Raw genomic sequence first — 18,548 nt, 5'->3', positions numbered from 1 at the left:
TCCCCTATACATTGGGTTCGGGTCGGGTATAGAACCGGGTATTCTAAAACTGAGTATTTGATTACCCTATTTTCGGGTTTTTATTTGAATATCATATTCCTGGGTGTTGAAAAAACCATATTTTCGAGTTTTTTTCAGGCTTTTTCCTGGGTATTTTTGGGTATAGATTGAGTATTTTAAATGGTTGCATTTTTTAAGGTATTTTTCGGGTATTTTTTCAAGTATTTTTCAGATAATTTCGGGTATTGGAAAAACCAGGTCAGGGTATGGAACCAGTTTCGGTTTTCAGGTATTACCAGGTATAAATCGGGTCCGGTTTCGGATACGAGTGTTGGTCTGAAATACATACCTTATTCATACCCCACGGGTAGGGATTGGGTACCGGTTCAGATAAAAAAAAATCTAGTTCTAGATTTTTTTATTCGAGTCCGATTCCAAATTCAGGTTTATTATGCACCTCTAGTTGCTTGTTGGTTGGTAATGGCTTACTACATGGAATCCATTATAAATTCATGCAAGTCATTTATTGAAGTGGATGGCCCTAATCTTTATGGGATGTGATTTTCATACTCATCCTATGTTAACTGTATAGGCCAATACAAAACGTATAGAGTTATACGAATTGTATAAGCCACACATTATTGATAGGCGTATGGAGGGGACACATATACAACTTTTTGCAGCCTACACGACCTGTATAGCCCTATACAAGCCGTATAGGTCTCAATAACTCGTAGAGCCTGAGACACCATAAAACCTGTACGATCTGTATAGGACTATACAATCGTATAGAAAACCAATGACTTCCGACACAAACTGACATGACTCATAGCCTATGTGGCTCGTATAGACCTATATGAGCCGTATAAATGAAAAATGGTGTGTGAAGATTCAAGATGATATATTAAGATCCCATGTAATCAGTATTCACCCATGGGACATCTCTCATGGCAATTATGCCTTATTTCATTAGATACTTGAGTATTTAAAGAGTTTTAAAACTAACAAACCAAATAAAAGACAAAAATTAAGAAACTAGATACAAAGATAAAACACAAATAAAAAATAAATAAATAAATAAATAATAGATTCAATTAGATTGTAGATAATTTTGGATGTTCATGCATCAGAACGCCTTTTGACGGTCGCATATATCATTAATCGATTGCTATATAAAACCATTGAAAAAAAAAGACACTCTTTGAAATTGTTTTGAATCGAAACCCGAATTATGATCACATGAAAATTTTGGTTGTCTTACGCGCTATCAAAGCACCAAAACGTGGGGGAAAAGTTCGAGGAAAGGGGGAAACCGGGAATATCACCCTCAAGGAACTAAAGGTTTTAAACTTTCGATATTAGCAAAAATAAAATTGTTGTGTGTCAGAGATGTTTCATTTGTTGAATGCACGTCTATCCAAATGAAATGACCAAAACGAAAAAAAACATAAATAATTTAAAACAAAAGAAATGATTTAAAAAAAACAGACCAGTGACGTGTCGTCACACGTCCAATCACGTGATTACGACACCAAACCATGCTATTTACTACTATTTATAATTTTGTAACATTAATGAACCTTATTTACATATGTTATTTCCTGTATGGGACATAACTAGTGTAACCCATTTAGCATTCCTACAATACAACAATACAATACAATATGATATACCAAAAAAAAAAAGCTACATTATATCTTAGTGGAAAATCAATAAGCAGCAGACTTGCCATCTTTCCTTGGATCACTTACAGCAGTAAGCAACCCTTTCAAAACATGTTTATTTTTATAAGACAGTCTTCTGTTTTCGAACCGGTTTCTCAATGTTTGAACGATAAGTTGACTAACCGCGCCCCCGGATTTTGCCTCTAATACATGGCCCCTTTCTTCCAAAAATTCCTTTCGGTCATCCGAAAGCTCAATATGATCGCCATCGATTACCGTCCAGTTTTCATAGTATACCACATTGGGCATCAACTGCATAACACATGACAATAACAAAAATGAGACATTTAAAGGAAAAAAAAACGAAATATTGGTTTTGGTTCGGTTTTGTATTCTGTTAAGAACCGAAAAAACCAAACCGAACCGAAATAACCAGAAATAACAATAACATCTTAATCGCAACCATTAAACCAAAATCTGCCAATGACTATTTGTTTAGTTTTAACATATGGTTAATAACACATATATTTGGTTTCTACATATGATTCATAACTAATAATACCAGTACTTTTAGTTTTGATTTTGAATTTTGATTTTAATATGTCTTTTATTTTCTTTTAATGTTCAAGTCCAAATATTCAATATTCTATTAATCATTAGTTTAACGAAAAAAATATATATATATCTAGCCCAATTTCAATATTCTCGGTCAATTTTTTTTTTGCCTAAAAAGTTTTGGCTCGAATAGCAAAATTGAAAAAAAACCGGCATCCAAAACCGAATCGAACCCAAAAATCAAGAACTGAAAAAACCGAAACTGAACGGTTTTAAAACATCGTAAAACGAAAGTTTGGTTTCGGTTCGGTTTTAGTTACAAACCGCACCGAACCGCACCACGCACACCCATAGGTCAGCTAGTCTAACTAATTCCGAAATCGGATGACATCTTAAATAACTTAAAAATTAAAATTATGTCGATATATGATTATTATAAAACAAAACATAGAAGTAGATATTTTGTGTGGATATACATAAAACACGAAGCTTGGAATAAATAAAGTATGACGTATGAAGTAGTAAATGAATCAGTATATGAGATTTTTGGAGAACAAAATATAATATTAAAATAAAAATAATTAGTTATTAGTTATGATTACAAAAAAAATATCTAAATCTTTGAATTATGCGATTTAAGTGGTTATATATATGTTCCCCTTTCGGCTAAATATTTTTTTATTTACCCATTTGAAATAAGACAAGAACCCGAATTGACTCGTTCACATGTGAAGCGGGTTGAAATACCTTGTGGTAGACTCTTGGAGACTGAACTGCATCTAAAGGTTCCATTCCAAGAACATAATGGTTAAGGAAGACTTGTATAACTGCTGGAATTATGTACATCCCACCACTCCCTCCAATTACTCCAGCCAATTGACCATCCTGTGAAAAAAGTCAACAAAAGTCAACCTTTGACTTTCCTAAAGTCAACATAACACTTATTAAACTATGAAAAGCTACACTTTTTTTTTTACTTTTTGTATCACCAAATGTTTCATAATTCTAATGTTCATAAATCTTTTCTAGATATGAGATGACATAAAATCCATAGAACAATTAAGTTTATAAAGATTCTTGGTTGACTAAGAAAGTCATATACCTTAACTACAATGATTGGAGTCATGCAAGATAACGGTCTCTTGTTCGGTTCAATAAAGTTTGCCGGGGAAGGCGGAAGACTGTCGGGTGATATTTCTGTAGGAACTGAGAAATCTGCCATTTCGTTGTTTAGCAAAATTCCTGTTGTCGGAGACACCATGCCACCACCAAACGGGTAGTTCACGGTGGTTGTCATCGATATGGCGTTTCGGTCCGCATCAACTATGCAAAAATGACTTGTGCCATGGTCTTGAACTTGACTCCACCTAATAAACATAGTTATAATTTTTATGATAAGTGGCCCAATTATGTTTTTAAAAATTGGGCCGAACAATGAACCGGTCGCATTAACGGTTCATTGGTTGGACCAGATTTAAGAACCAGACGACGACTTATCAGATAATATGAAAAATAAAATTGTACATATAATACCAAACAAAATATGAACCTACTTTATGTGTTTGGTGTGAATTTGCAATTTTAATATAATATTAAGACTTAAATTAATAAAATATAGAGTTGCGAGTATTAAATGACTCATAAAATATTTAAAGGAGAAAAATATAAATGAAAATAGAAAACGAACTTACCCTGGGATGTAATATTCAGATGGGAAAGTGGTGTTGTCTAAAATTCGGGATCGAATTTTCTTCGCGAACGAAGGGGAAAGCATTTCTGACTGGGTCTTGCTTATATCGACAAAATCCGGGTCACCTAAGTTCATCCTAAGAGCAAACATATGTTTTAACGCTTCCACAAATCGGTGTAGGCCTAACATTCCTTTCGCCTCGTTCGTGTTCTCGTACCCATTCAAGATATTCAATACCTGTATTTGCGTTTTAGAATCATAAGTAAAGAAACTTAAAGTCCGAAAGACTTGTGAATGCAGTACTGAATTATTGGTAATCCAGTATTGCGTTCACACTCACAGATAAGATGCCCACTTTGCCCACAGAGCATCTAATCTGTGCATTTTGACCAAAAAAAAACTTACCAAAGCTAGCCCCAGTGTACCACTTGACGGGGCTGGCATCCCAAAAATAGTGAACCCCATCGTGTTCACTTCAAGTGCTTCCGTAACTTTGACCTCATAATTCCTTAAATCATCCATTTTCAATATACCACCACGGGCTCGGACATCCTTAACCAAGTTCTCCCCTATGAGCCCATTATAAAAAACATCGGGACCACCTTCCGCTATAGCTTCTAAACTCAAGCCGAGCTGATGGTTATAACACGTTTCTCCCGCTTGTAAAAGTTGGCCATTTGGAGCATACACTTTTTGTAGGCTCGGATCTTTTTTTATTGTATCAGCATTACCCGAGATTGAACTGGCAAGATATGGGGAAACTATGAACCCGTCTTTGGCTAGACGGATAGCAGGTTGGAACAACGTTTTCCATGGTAGTCGCCCGTGTTCTAACCATGCTTTGTATAGACCGGCTATCTCGCTTGGAACACCAACCGCGAGTGCTCCGGTGTACTTGTTGTCAAGGTTGTTTTGATACATATTCTGTGTTATTAATAGCAACTGATTAATAATAATAATAATAATAATAATATCATGGGTTGGATAGCATATTAAAATGCATTCATATTACAAGTCCATGGCCCACGGGTTTGATCAGTTTTAGAAACCGAGTCATGTCATAAATAATAAGAGGTTCCATGTTAGGCTAATGAATTTTCTCATTTATAATAGGTTGGTGGTCCGTCAGTAATTAAATCTCTTTTATAAAATATTAAAATTTCAATATATGCCAGACCTGGTCAGGTTATGAGAAAACTGATCAAAAAGGAGGTAGTGTTTTAGACGTGTAAGCAACATCAATATCAAGGGTCACATTGTTTACTTATCTTTAATTATTAATATATTAAATTATATATGATTATAAATATTTTATGTGGTGAATCTCTAACCTATTAGCCAATTAGGTACTAGATACTTTTCTGATCCATTTATTTGTCTTATTAAAATGCTATCCAAAAAATGGTTGCATTTTAAAAGGATTCGTATGAGTTGAAATTCATGTAATTATACTAACAATTTATTTGTGCATAGCTATGATCGATTATATTAATATTTTAATTATTATAAGTATTTTTTATTTAATTAAAATAAGGAGAAGATTACACTATCTGATTCCCAACGTAAGTGGTTAAGACGAAATACTCAAAAACTTCATATTTAAAAGGGAGAGATTTTGAATTCAACTCTTACATGTGACAGAAAAATAGTGGTTTCCATGTTGGGTTAGGGGTTTTCTCATCTATGGTGAGTTTCTTTCTGAGAATGAAAAGAAGATGATCGGATGGATAATGATCCGTCAGTGATTCAAATAACCGTTAAAAAAATTAAAATAGTTTACACCATCTCAAATGCATTTAAGTGGTCCATCCTTTTAACTTTTAAGCATTGAAAGACATGTTTGTGTTGAGTTTGTGGAAACGGTCCAACATCTCCAATGAAGAAGGATGGATGAGGACATGAGGTGGGTCCTTGGATTTATTTCTTGTCATAATTTTAGGTGTAGTGTGTTTTTTGCTTGCAAAGTATGCATAATGATTTGTATGACATATTTACTTTTAGTTGTGAATTATTGCAAAATATAGTATTTAGGTAGAATACTAAAAATACATAATGTTTTAATTTTAGAAATATTAATTTGTATAACTATGTATTGGGAAGCAAGCATAGAGCCCATTCCCCTACACCACCCTTGAGTCATTATGTGGCAACATATGGACATGAATGTTTTTATAATAACATCATCATATTTGTAGTTTAGGTAAGGATTGAAGAGGCATTAGGGTACTAATCAATACACATGTTTTCGACGTTTTTGACTAAAAAGAGTGATGATGTAAAAGAAATGTAACTTAATGAATATTAAATTATTAACCTTTGAGGCAGCCGCGGGAGCAGTTTCCCTAAAATCAAACGCTTGTGTACGTGACGTATCCGCTGACCGAACCACCATGAACCCTCCACCACCAATACCGCTAGCCATCGGATTCACAACACCCTCACACAACGCAACCGAAACAGCTGCATCAACCGCATGACCACCGGATCTAAGAACCGTCACACCAATCTCCGAACACCGAGCATCGTCCGCCGCAACCACGGCTTCCCATGACTCAACCGCATCGCCTGTTTGTACCTTATTGATTAATTTATGTGACTTCCATGCATCACCTACTTGTACCCACAAACTCAATGGACTTGAGTTGTCATTTAGTGTAACAGAGATCACTAAAAACAATGATTTTACAACTTGTTAACACAAAAAAGTGCAAAGCAATGATTTCATGACTTGTAAACACACATAATAGATTCAAAACTTACAAATTATTGCTGTGAGTGAAATAAAGAACCAGATGGCAAGTCTCCATGTTTTCTTGTTGGTTTTGTGTTCTTCACCAGATTTTAAAAATGGAGTTTGTATGCTCATCTCTCTCTTACACACACTTGCTGATATTCATTGGTGGATGTTAATATCAAGGGTTGATTTATACCCAATGGTGAGTTGGCCTCTTTCCCCAAGATGATGCACCATGTGGGTCCTACTTTGAAGATTCTTCTTAAAAAATGTTTCAAAAGTAGATGTGTAGAATTTTAGGAACAAACGATGAAAATTTTATTTCTGTTGGCGAATTAGTACAAAAATTTCATATATACACCAGAAAATTATGCATCTAGACACCATATGATATATCCATATATGTGTTAGATGGTGTTTAGCCAATAATTATACAACTTGTATACACTTATACGACTTATATATCTATGTAACTTGTCTTTTTTTTTTGAAGTAAGTTTACCCCTACGACTTGTGTACATAGCGACTATATGAGTAGCATAGTTCTATGCTCCACATTTTTTGTATAACTTTTAGTTACTAGAATTTGTCGTTTTTTTACAAGTTCCTTTTTTTATAAAGTTATTTATTATCAATTTTTGTAGGTATTTTAGCTAAACAATCAAGTGTATATGACTTGTGGGTACTGGTGTAAGTGAATAACGAATGACATTGTTTGTTGTCAATAAACTTTTATAAAAAAATATTGAATAGTTCATTATCCATTCATTAACTTTACAAAAACATTCAGAGCTCATTCGCTATTCACACTCATATAATTCATTAGTTTTTCTATCTCCTTTTCAATTAAATAATTTTTTTTATACTTTTGTTATCATTATCTTTTCTTTTCTACTTACAATCACTTTAAGAAAATATTAAAATAATTATACGTATGTGAAAAGTATATTCTCAAATTTAACTTTCACACATAATATTTTCTCTACTCTACTCACAATCACTCCCAACTCCCAACCACATCCTATCCTATAACATGCAAACCCTCACAAAATATAGGGAATGAGTTGTGATTGCTAAAAAGTGGCATAAATATGTTAACTTTAATTGAGAAAACATTAATGCAAATTACATTGTCTAAAATTAAAATTTCTAGCGATCGTTGGGTAGTCGAGATGTGTAAACATGTTATACTGAATCCGAGCATAATCTGTTTATGAGCCAAAAATACTTAATTTGAATGCAACTCGATTTTCATTAAACCTTATATCAAAACGTTGAGAAAACAATATGTGTTTACATTTCTTAAAAAATTAACGAGCACTTTAGAGAGAATCATCTTCCCGAGTTGTTTCCCATCATATCTTGATCCGTAAAAGAATTTTTAGGTTAAATTTATTTGTACGGGTGATTACTAAAATAAGTAACCTTATTTTACTATTTTTAAAGTTGTTCAAGATTTCATAGGACATTTAAAGTGATTTTTTTTCTATGAAAATGGACAAAATGAAGGCAAACGAATGAAATTGAGATCATAGACTATTCCTTTAATTTGCAAAGGGACAAAAGGAACACAAGTAAGTGATAGTGATAAAAGAAAGCAATTTGTTGTGGTCAAGACGATTTTATTTTTTATATTTGGTATACTAGCTTTTGAACCCGTGTATTACATGGGATTTGTCATATAATAAAAATAAAAAGATTTATTATCTGAAAGAAATGAACAAAATTAAAGGTAAAAAAAAGATAAAATATATAATACAAACAATAAGAAGTCTAAAATCTCAAATTTACAAATTTGATTTTTTTATATACAACATTTGCAAAAATTGTTTTGACCAATTACCCGTGAATAACTATGATAAATGAGATGAGAGATTAGAGAATTAAAAGAGAAATTATAACCCATTTCTCAAAACTGTTTTGTCCTATGACCCATGGATATGTTGGATAAATAAGATGAGAAATTAGAGAATTGAAAATGAAATTATAACCCAATTGCCAAAATTATTTTTGCCCATGACCAATGGATAGTTAGGATAAATGAGATGATAGATTAGAGAATTAGAAAAGAAATTATAACTCATTTGTCAATATGGTTTTGCTTCATAACCCATGGATATGTAGGATGAATGAGAAGAGAGATTAGGCCTAGAATGAATGTGGGATTGTTACATCATCCTCATTATTTTCATTTATTAGTATAGTTAGATTAGATTGGTTTTTATTTAACTTAACCATTATTTTTTGGTTGTTATCGGTCTTAATAAACGAATTAATTGATAACGATCCCACCTTTTATCATATTTGTTCACAGCAGTCCAAAATTAACAAAATTCTAACGCCGTTAGTTGCAGGTCACCGGGAAATCATTTTGGCTAGAAAACTCACATTTTTCTCTGAAAACTCAACATTTTCGTCTCAAACATTTTTGTAGCCCTGGACGGACCTTTAGGAACATTTTTCTAGTAAAAGCCCCATTATTGAGGTTGCTGAAACCCTATAATCATTGTCAGAGTCAGTTGGTGGTACTCAACTGGTGGTTGGTTGGCTGGCGGTGATTTAGTTGGTGGTAGTGGTGGTGTTCAGAATGAGTTTTCTGGCAAAAAAAAAAGTGACTTACCGGCCAAAAGCGTTTTTCTGATGACTCGCAAGTAACGACGTTAGAATTCTTTTAGTCGCAAACCGTTGGGAACAAATACGTTAAAAAATGAGACTATTATCAGCAATTCATTGGCTGAGGCCGGCAGCGACCAAAATATGATAATTGAGATTAGTAAACACCAATATACCATTAATTTTGAACACTAAAATCTATATCATGTATAATTTGGATATCCGAAATTTTATAAAATGACTATCTAAATCCAAGAATTCAGATATCTCAATTTCGTATATTTCGGGTTCGGTTTTTAATTATTGTTTTTTTTTTTGGTACACCTACAATAGAGATATGTTTTGGTATGCCATTTTTACGTATTGGACTAAAACGCATTAACGTTTGTTGTAAAATATGGGCCATTGATGCTAGTTTTATAACTATGTGAGCTAAGTGCTAGGTTGAATGAGGTTTTATGAACACCCCCATTTAGTTATACAAACAATCTTCCGGGTCATGATTTACGATGTATTTAAAAAGTGAGAAATGAAAAGGTTTTCAATGGCATTAAAACAAGTCTAGCTCAGACAGTTAAAAATATAAAAATCCTAAGCTTTTTATGGATGAGATCAAAGAAATTATGAGTCGGATGGAAGAATTGGTACATATTTGATATTTTAAACATGTAACCTTTTTCTTTGTTTTTGCGGGCTAGTTTTGTTTTTGCTAGTTCGTGTTTTAAATATAATATCGTTTTAAAAAAAAAGGATTATAATTAAACCTGAAATTTTCGGTTTTAGAATTTCATACCCACTCAACGAAATATTTGAAATATATATATTGGAATATTATCAGCCAACACCTTAAATGGATTATTAAAATCCAATTTTTCATAATAAAATAAATAAATGGTGGGTGAAAACAGAAAAGTCGAGTCCAAACAAGAGAGGGGGGTTGAATGATTAAAATGTAGGATTAAAAACATAATTTACCTGACCAAGTAAAACTAAATTTGAAAAAGAAATATAAGTAACTTATTTCAAGTTAGGATCAAAAACCAAATTGAATAAACCAAGCTATCATATATATATAGAGAGAGAGAGAGAGAGAGAGAGAGAGATCTATATATATATAGGAGGTTTATACTAAAAAGAAATAGTTTCCTAGGAAGAATAGGAATAAATCATAGTCATTGGATCATGTTAATCAATAGTTGAGATTTAAAGTTACTAAAAACCGACATAGTTTTCTATAATTACTCTTTCACCACTATAACCGATATAGTTTCTTAGAATTGTTCTTTCATCATATGTTGTAATGTCACTTGTTAAAAATCTATTGGTTCTTACCACTCTTAGGAAATTCTTTCTTTTTATTTGAACACTTTTTTCTCTCTCTCTCTCTCTCTCTCTCTCTATATATATATATATATATATGGGAGGGTTATCCTAAAATCAAGTAGTTTCTTAGGAATACTAGAAATAAATCATAGCCATTGAATCATATTAATCAATAGTTGAGATTTAAAATTACAAAAAACCGTCATAGTTTCCTACAATTACTCTTTCACCATTATAACCGACATAGTTTCCTATAATTGTTCTTTCACCATAGGTTTTAATGTCAAATGTCAAAATTATATTGGTTCTTACCATTCCTAGGAAACAACTTCTTTTTATTTGAACCATTGTATATATAATAAAAAAATATGTGTAACCTTTATAAATAAATGGAAAATTGGATTTTAATAATCTAGTGTTGGCCGATAATAATCCATATTCGTTTTATCGCCACTGATGGTCCCAAATTCAAAAAAGTTGGCCCCCAATAGTCCCTCGTTAAAAATAACTTAACGACGTTATAGTTTTTTCTGAATTTCAAACCAATGTTTTAGGGCTTTTGATCGTTAGGAGGATATGAGTCGATTGGTGAAAAACTTAGCTCGAAACAATGATCCAAATGACTTAATTTTGGTTAATTGTAAGTCCAAACACCCGAATTGAAGCATTGTTTCGTCATTTTGAAGCACTATTTCAAACTAAGTTTTACACCAATCGACTCGTATCCTCTTAACGATCAAAAGCCCTAAAACATTGGTTTGAAATTTAGAAAAAAAAAACTATAATGCCGTTAAGTCATTTTTAACCGGGACCATTGGGGGCCAACTTTTTTGAATTTGGGACCGCCAGTGACGATAAAATTAATAGAGATTATTATCGGCCAATATCATTTAATAGGGATTATTAAAATCCAATATTTCTTTTATTATTCATTATTTTGACTAATATTGCATACTCTAGTGGAAAGCTTTGAATTTGTTTTTTCGCACGTTTAATAATATTTGATAGTCACGTAACTACATTTATAGAATACAAGTATACTCTATAAAAAATCAAAAACTTGGTATTAAAATTCAAGGTGAAACTAAAGCGAACTCAATTCGAATTTGATATCGATTTTGTTTAACTCAAAAGGGAATTGGTTATAACTTATTTGAACATAACTCAAGCTAAAAAAGCCGAAGCCGGCCCGAGAACATGTTGAGGAGCACTATTACCCATGTAGTGTATGTTGACGACCCTCAAATGCTTTTTAGTTTCTGCTAGTGATTAAAACTATATCATTAACAACAAAAATAGTTGGTTTTAATTCACCCTGTGAAAAAAAGGGCATTTTTTGTCACTAGAAATGGTTGGTTTTGATTCACTATGTGGCCGAAAAAACCATGAAATGTTGTCAATGGAGATAATTGGTGTTTATTCTCTTCGTGAATAAAAACTATCATTGTTTCGTAAGTCACAGTTGGTTTTGATTTGTCCTAGGTTCATAGGCGGCCGAAAAACCAATACAATGTTCTTGAAAGAAGGTTGATCAGTTTAATATGAAACTATTATAGTTGATATTATAGGCAAAGGGGATGATTATTTTTATCTGAAACTACCATAGTTGGTATAAAATTAATCATAGTTGAAGGTTGATATCGATTTGATCAGATCCTATTAAAGGCCAACAATCTTGGATCTACATTTGACAACAATATATTAGTCTAAACTTCGAGAATCAGTAAATCAATCACCTACCGCTGTTACTCTTTAGTTTTTTTGTCGAGGTCTATCTTGTAGATAAAGTTTTTTCGAATTGTTGCATCAATTGAACAATTTAATGATCTTAATATCATGCAATTCCAACTGACACCGGCGTATGAACGAACGAACAAAGTTGTGTAATTAGATTGTTAATTAAAAATTATAGTTTGTGTGTTTATCGATCATCTTGTTCATTCATTTATGTCTTTCATTACCAACATCCCAATTACGCACACATAATATAACTAGGGTTTAATATATATATCATAGAATCTTGATTACCAACATCCTAGTTATGCATACATAATATTATAATTTGGTTTTAATTAATATATATATATATATATACATATATATATATATATATATATCATATCATATAATCGGGTTTCTCGGGTCTTATTTGGGTCCACCGGGGTTCGGACTAAGCCAACCCAAACCAATTTAGAGGTTTTTTGATAATCTTTTAATGATTTAATTAAGAGACTACCTCTGAATCGGTTAGAGATATAAGAGTGTGCTTGGTTTATGCTGGCTGATTCATAGACTACCTCCTACTTAGTCACGCCTCTTAATAACTTGGCACAAGATTGTCAAACAGTCTCTTAGTTTATTATCCGAGACTAAGGACCACACCAAATAGTATGAACTCGGGTTGATCTCGGGTAATCGGTTTTCTCGTATGGTCCAAGAGTGGGTCGCCCTTATCCGTGAAAATACATTTAAGTTTAAGTTACATTTATGCAACACAAAAACCATATATTACTCCATTTTATTTTATGTAAATCTAAAAGAATCATATGAACTTTTAAATTGTAGGTGAATTAAGAATGTTTTTTTTATTATATATTATTGACATGATTTATAACGTAATAATTGATGAAATTATTCTTTAGGGAAATTATTCTTTAGGTTATCTAGGAATATAAAGCATTTATTTACACCATAATGTGGGATTGTGGGATTATACAACAATTAATTACACTTAAGATTTAAGAATCGTGGAGGCTCCCAATTTATTATTGAGGTTACGAGAGTCGAGGAGCCGTGGATTATTATAAAGAGTTAAAGACTTAAAGCACGTTCACGTTCACGTTCACGTTCAAAACCCATTTATTATGAAAATTGCGGAAAAAAAAAAGAAAAAAAAAGAGAGAGATTAGAAACTTTGAATGAAGTCACAAAAGTATTTTACTTATATGAGGGGAATGGTCACTTATATGCATTATCTATGCATCAGTCAATCATGCATTGTCATCTCATTCTTTTATCATGGTCTCACAAACCATAAAATTATCGATGACACTTACCCATAAGTACAATAGAACATTTTGTGTTTTTTGTTTTTTATAATTTAAAATAAATAAAACAATTAAATGTAATTGTAATTAAAACTAAAATTTCATTAAAATTAAAAATATAGCATAAGTGAAAACCTGAAAATAAAATACGACAATTCAAACCTAAAAAAAAAATAAATGTGAAAAATAAAACTAAATGATAATTCGACCAACTATATTGCTCGATGATTATGTTGTCGTGTCCCCTTCCTCGGCTTGCTCAATGAGATCTTTGAAAAATTGTATGCTACTATCGTTTGAAAAAAATGTTGTTATCAGAGTCGTTCAGCGATATGAATATTTCTATGTCATCGTTTGAGAAATCAGTCATTGAGGGTCTAAATGAATAAAAATGGTGGATGTTTTAGTGAATAAAAATGATAGAAATATTTGAGTGAATAAATAAAATGATGAAGAATAAGAGCATTCCCATCCAACCCCTATCCCTAAATCCAAATTTACACTAAAATATATTACGTTTTTTCTCTCTTTTTCAATTAAATAATATCTTTTTATACATTTATCATTATCATTTCTCTTTTATTCACTCACAAACACTTTCAAAATATATTAAAAAATTATAGGGGGTGAATAGTAGCTTTTCAAACATACAGAAAAATCACTACGTTTTATAAAATATAAAAACTCTTCACTCACAACACCATAAATCACTCTCTAAATTATAAAAACACTCTCTCACATAATATGATGGGTTAGATGAGAATGCTCTAAGTGGCATCTATATGTAATTATTATTTTTATTATTATTATGTTATAATATTAGCCCTAACTATAACAAGATTATTAGGATAATGTGAGAACTTGAAGATAATAAAGAAGTCACCACTATCTGTAACAATATATTTATGTAATCTTTGAAGAAGATAGAATATATGATTCAGTAACTTCGTTGATATATCCATTACATACGTTGATATTTATAGTACAAACTTTACTATTGCAAACTACTATTGAGGTGACTATTTGGGGAACAAACGTATATGATTGCTTTAAAAATTGGTCATCCAAAAACATAGATAAAATCATACGTTGAAAAAGTGGTCATCCAAAAACATGGATAAAATCATAACACTCCCCCTGGATGACACTTTTCAAAACTTCGGAGATTTGCAGTACTGCCTCATTAAAAACCTTACTAAAGAAAAACCCAATGGGAAAAAGCTTTAGCTAAGGGAAAAAGAGTGCAGTAGATAGCTCCCCCTCAAGTTGCAGGTCGTTACATTGTCCGTACATGGCGCATGCCAATATCATGGACATGTTTTCTGAATGTTGCCGTGGGAAGTGCTTTTGTGAAAAGATCAGCTGAGTTGTTGCTCGATTGGACATATCTCATTTCAACCTGATTGTCTTTAATAAGGTCCCGAGTATACTCAAAGTATCTTTGTGGTATATGCTTTGTTCTATCACTTTTGATATACCCTTCCTTCATTTGCGAAACACAAGCTGCATTATCTTCATAGATAGGAGTTGGAATTCGATCTTTCTCTAGTCCACAAGAAATCAATATGTGTCGTGACATAGATCTTAACCATACACATTCTCTTGAAGCTTCATGCAATGCAATGACTTTAGCATGATTTGAAGATGTTGCAATGAGTGTTTGTTTCTGAGAACGCCATGAAATCGCAGTTCGTTCATTCTTAAATACGTATCCAGTTTGAGATTTTGCTTTATTGGGATCAGATAAATAACCTGCATCTGCATAACCAACTAACCCTTCTTTTGAATCGTTAGGATAAAATAAACCTAAATCAGCAGTTCCTTTTAGATACCGAAAAATATGTTTAATGTCATTCCAATGTCTTTTAGTAGGGAATGAACTGAATCTTCCCAATAAGTTAACTGCAAAAGAAATGTCAGGTCTTGTACAGTTAGTAAGATACATAAGTGCTCCAATTGCACTGAGGTATGGTACTTCGGGACCAAGAATCTCTTCATTATCTTCACAAGGATGAAATGGATCATTGTCAACATTGAGTGATCTAACAACCATTGGTGTGCTTAAAGGGTTTGCTTTGTCCATATTGAAACGTTTTAAGAGTTTCTCAGTATAAGTTGACTGATGCACAAGTATTCCATTGTGCATATGCTCAATTTGTAAACCAAGACAATATTTGGTTTTTCCAAGGTCTTTCATTTCAAATTCTTTCTTTAAAAGAGCAATCGCTTCATTAATTTCTTTTTGTGTCCCAATTAAATTGAGATCATCAACATACACAGCTATGATCACATACCCTGATGTTGTCTTCTTGATGAAGACGCATGGACAAATAAGATTATTTGTGTATCCTTTGCTTATCAAATAATCACTCAAACGATTGTACCACATCCTTCCAGATTGTTTCAGTCCATACAAGGATCTTTGTAACTTAATGGAATACATTTCCTTAGGCTTTGAGCTTATAGCTTCGGGGAGTTTAAATCCTTCGGAAATTTTCATATAGATGTCACTATCTAGTGATCCATACAAGTAAGCTGTGACAACATCCATAAGACGCATCTCTAAATTTTTAGAGAGTGCTAAGCTAATTAAATATCTAAACGTAATAGCATCCATGAAAGGAGAATACGTTTCTTCATAGTCAATTCCTGGCCTCTGAGAAAAACCTTGAGCTACAAGTCTTGCTTTATATCTTGTAACTTCATTTTTCTCATTTCGTTTTCTCACAAAAACCCATTTATACTATAGGTTTCATTGACTTTGGTGTAATGACAATAGGTCCAAATACCTTTCGATTATTTAGGGAATTTAATTCAGCTTGCATGGCATCTTTCCATTTGTTCCAATCTTGTCGATTTTTACAATCATCTACAGATTTTGGTTCAGGGTCATCATTTTCTTCCATGATATCACTTGTCACAGAATAAGAAAATATATCATCAATATTTTCCATTTCATCTCGATCCCACATTATATGTGATTGACCATAGTTGATTGACAATTCTTTATTGGAATCATTTATTCCTTCCTGAGGAAATGTTATATCATTTATTTTTTCCTGAGGGAAGGTTTTTTCGATCATTCCTTCCTTAGGGTCAGTATCCTTTTCAGAGCCCTTTCTTTTTCGATGATTTTTATCCTTTGAACCGATTGGCCTTCCACGTTTTAAAAGTTTTTGAGATTCATGAGGTGCATTATTATGGTTTTGCTTGCTTGGAATCTCAACTCGAGCTGGAGCATTAGCAGCTGGTATATGAGATTTAGTGACCCTGTTTATATCACAAAATGCATCAGGTAACTGATTTGCAATTTCTTGTAGATGTATTATTTTTTGAACCTCTGTCTTACTTTGTTTTGATCTTGGGTCTAGGTGTAACAATGATGGCACACACCATGATATATCTCTTTCTTGCCAGGTTCAAGGTATCTTATGACGGAAGACGTTTCATATCCAGCATATATTCCCAACCTTCTTTGGGACCCATTTTTGTGCGTTGTGGCGGTGCAATAGGAACATACACAGCACACCCAAAAATTATAAGATGAGAGATATTTGGCTCATTTCCAGAAACAAGTTGTGTGGAAGAGTATTTATGATTTGCACTTGGTCTCACACGGATTAATGATCCAGCATGCATAATTGCATGACCCCAAATAGAAACAGGGAGTTTTGTCCTCATTATTAATGGTCTAGCTATTAGCTGTAGGCGTTTGATCAACGACTCGGCTAAGCCATTTTGTGTGTGTACATGAGCAACAAGGTGTTCTACAACAATCCCCACAGACATGCAATAATCATCAAAAGCATGTGATGTAAATTCTCCCACGTTATCAAGCCTTACTCTTTTAATGGTATAATCCGGAAAATGTGCACGTAATTTGATAATTTGAGCAAGAAATTTTGCAAAAGCAACATTACGAGTCGATAATAAAGAGATATTAGACCATCTGCTGGATGCGTCTATTAAGACCATGAAGTATCTAAATGGTCCACATGGTGGATGAATTGGTCCACATATGTCACCTTGAATTCTTTAAAGAAACATTGGTGTTTCTTTATCGACTTTTAATGGCGAAGGCCTTGTAATTAATTTTCCAAGAGAACAAGATGTACATTGAGACATTTTATCTATTTTGTGGATCTTTTGACCTTTCAGTGGATGCCCATGTGTATTTTTAATGATCCTTTTCATCATTGTGGATCCTGGATGGCCTAATCTGTCATGCCATAAGTTTATGATACCAGAATCGCAACAATTTTCTTTGACTGCCATATGTGCTTGAGGCACATTTATATATGTATAATACAAACCAGAATGGAGCATTGGCAATTTTTCCAATATTTGATCTTTGCTTATGATATGCAAATATTTTTCATTACTAACAGTCCTTGACTGAGTATCATATCCATTATGATATATGTTTCTGAAACTCAACAAATTTCTTGTTGATTTTGGGGAAAATAAAGCATTTTCTATTTTGAGATTTGTACCATTTGGTAATGCTAAATTAGCTTTTCCCACTCCTTCTATCAAGTTTGTAGGACCTGATATTGTATTGATGATCCCTTTTGTTGGTTTCAGTTTATAAAAATATTTTTTAGATCTAAGTATAGTATGCGTGGCTCCACTATCCGCTATACATATATCTTCTTCATTTGTTTGATCTTGTGCTCCGGTGATTTTCATTTTAAATCTTGAAAAATATTAAGAAAAATAATAAGTGTATAACGAAGACATATGATATTTTAATAAGAACTTTATTTAATTGAAACACAAGTAGTACATGAATGAGGAACTACATAATTAAAGATAATGAGAACACACTTAATAATTGCATCTAATTATAGTAGTCAAGCAACTTTGTTTCAAAGTATCACCTCAAAGTCTTCAACGCTCAGCTCAACATTGATATTATTAAA

At 32.6% G+C, this 18,548-nt stretch overlaps 1 protein-coding gene across 1 annotated transcript; it reads right to left on the bottom strand.

The window, feature by feature from the left end:
* Positions 1 to 1,595: 1,595 nt before the first annotated feature.
* LOC143588872 (glutathione hydrolase 3-like) lies at positions 1,596 to 6,778 on the bottom strand. Its single transcript, XM_077069776.1, has 7 exons — positions 6,670 to 6,778; positions 6,224 to 6,576; positions 4,315 to 4,833; positions 3,911 to 4,146; positions 3,322 to 3,586; positions 2,967 to 3,104; positions 1,596 to 1,976 (listed from the first exon to the last, which is right to left on the bottom strand). Exons 1-7 carry the CDS (start codon positions 6,773 to 6,775, stop codon positions 1,710 to 1,712), a joined length of 1,884 nt encoding a protein of 627 aa, XP_076925891.1. The 5' UTR covers positions 6,776 to 6,778; the 3' UTR covers positions 1,596 to 1,709.
* Positions 6,779 to 18,548: the final 11,770 nt, after the last annotated feature.

This window comes from Bidens hawaiensis, unplaced genomic scaffold (genome assembly GCF_021521415.1).
Source record: "Bidens hawaiensis isolate Kalapana, Puna unplaced genomic scaffold, B.hawaiensis_p1.1 tig00036852_1, whole genome shotgun sequence".
Classification (NCBI taxonomy): Eukaryota; Viridiplantae; Streptophyta; class Magnoliopsida; order Asterales; family Asteraceae; genus Bidens; species Bidens hawaiensis.
The sequence above is the reverse complement of the archived record's forward strand: the minus strand, read 5'-3'. Positions and strand labels throughout refer to the sequence as shown.

Bases quoted from the DNA above. Each gene is read 5' to 3' on its own strand.
- LOC143588872 (XM_077069776.1), bottom strand. From the start codon at position 6,775: ATGAGCATACAAACTCCATTTTTAAAATCTGGTGAAGAACACAAAACC. The intron at 3,587-3,910 runs GTAAGTTCGTTT...TATGTTTATTAG, and splicing joins TCTGAATATTACATCCCAGG to GTGGAGTCAAGTTCAAGACC. The intron at 3,105-3,321 runs GTATATGACTTT...CTTTTTTCACAG, and splicing joins CTCCAATCATTGTAGTTAAG to GATGGTCAATTGGCTGGAGT.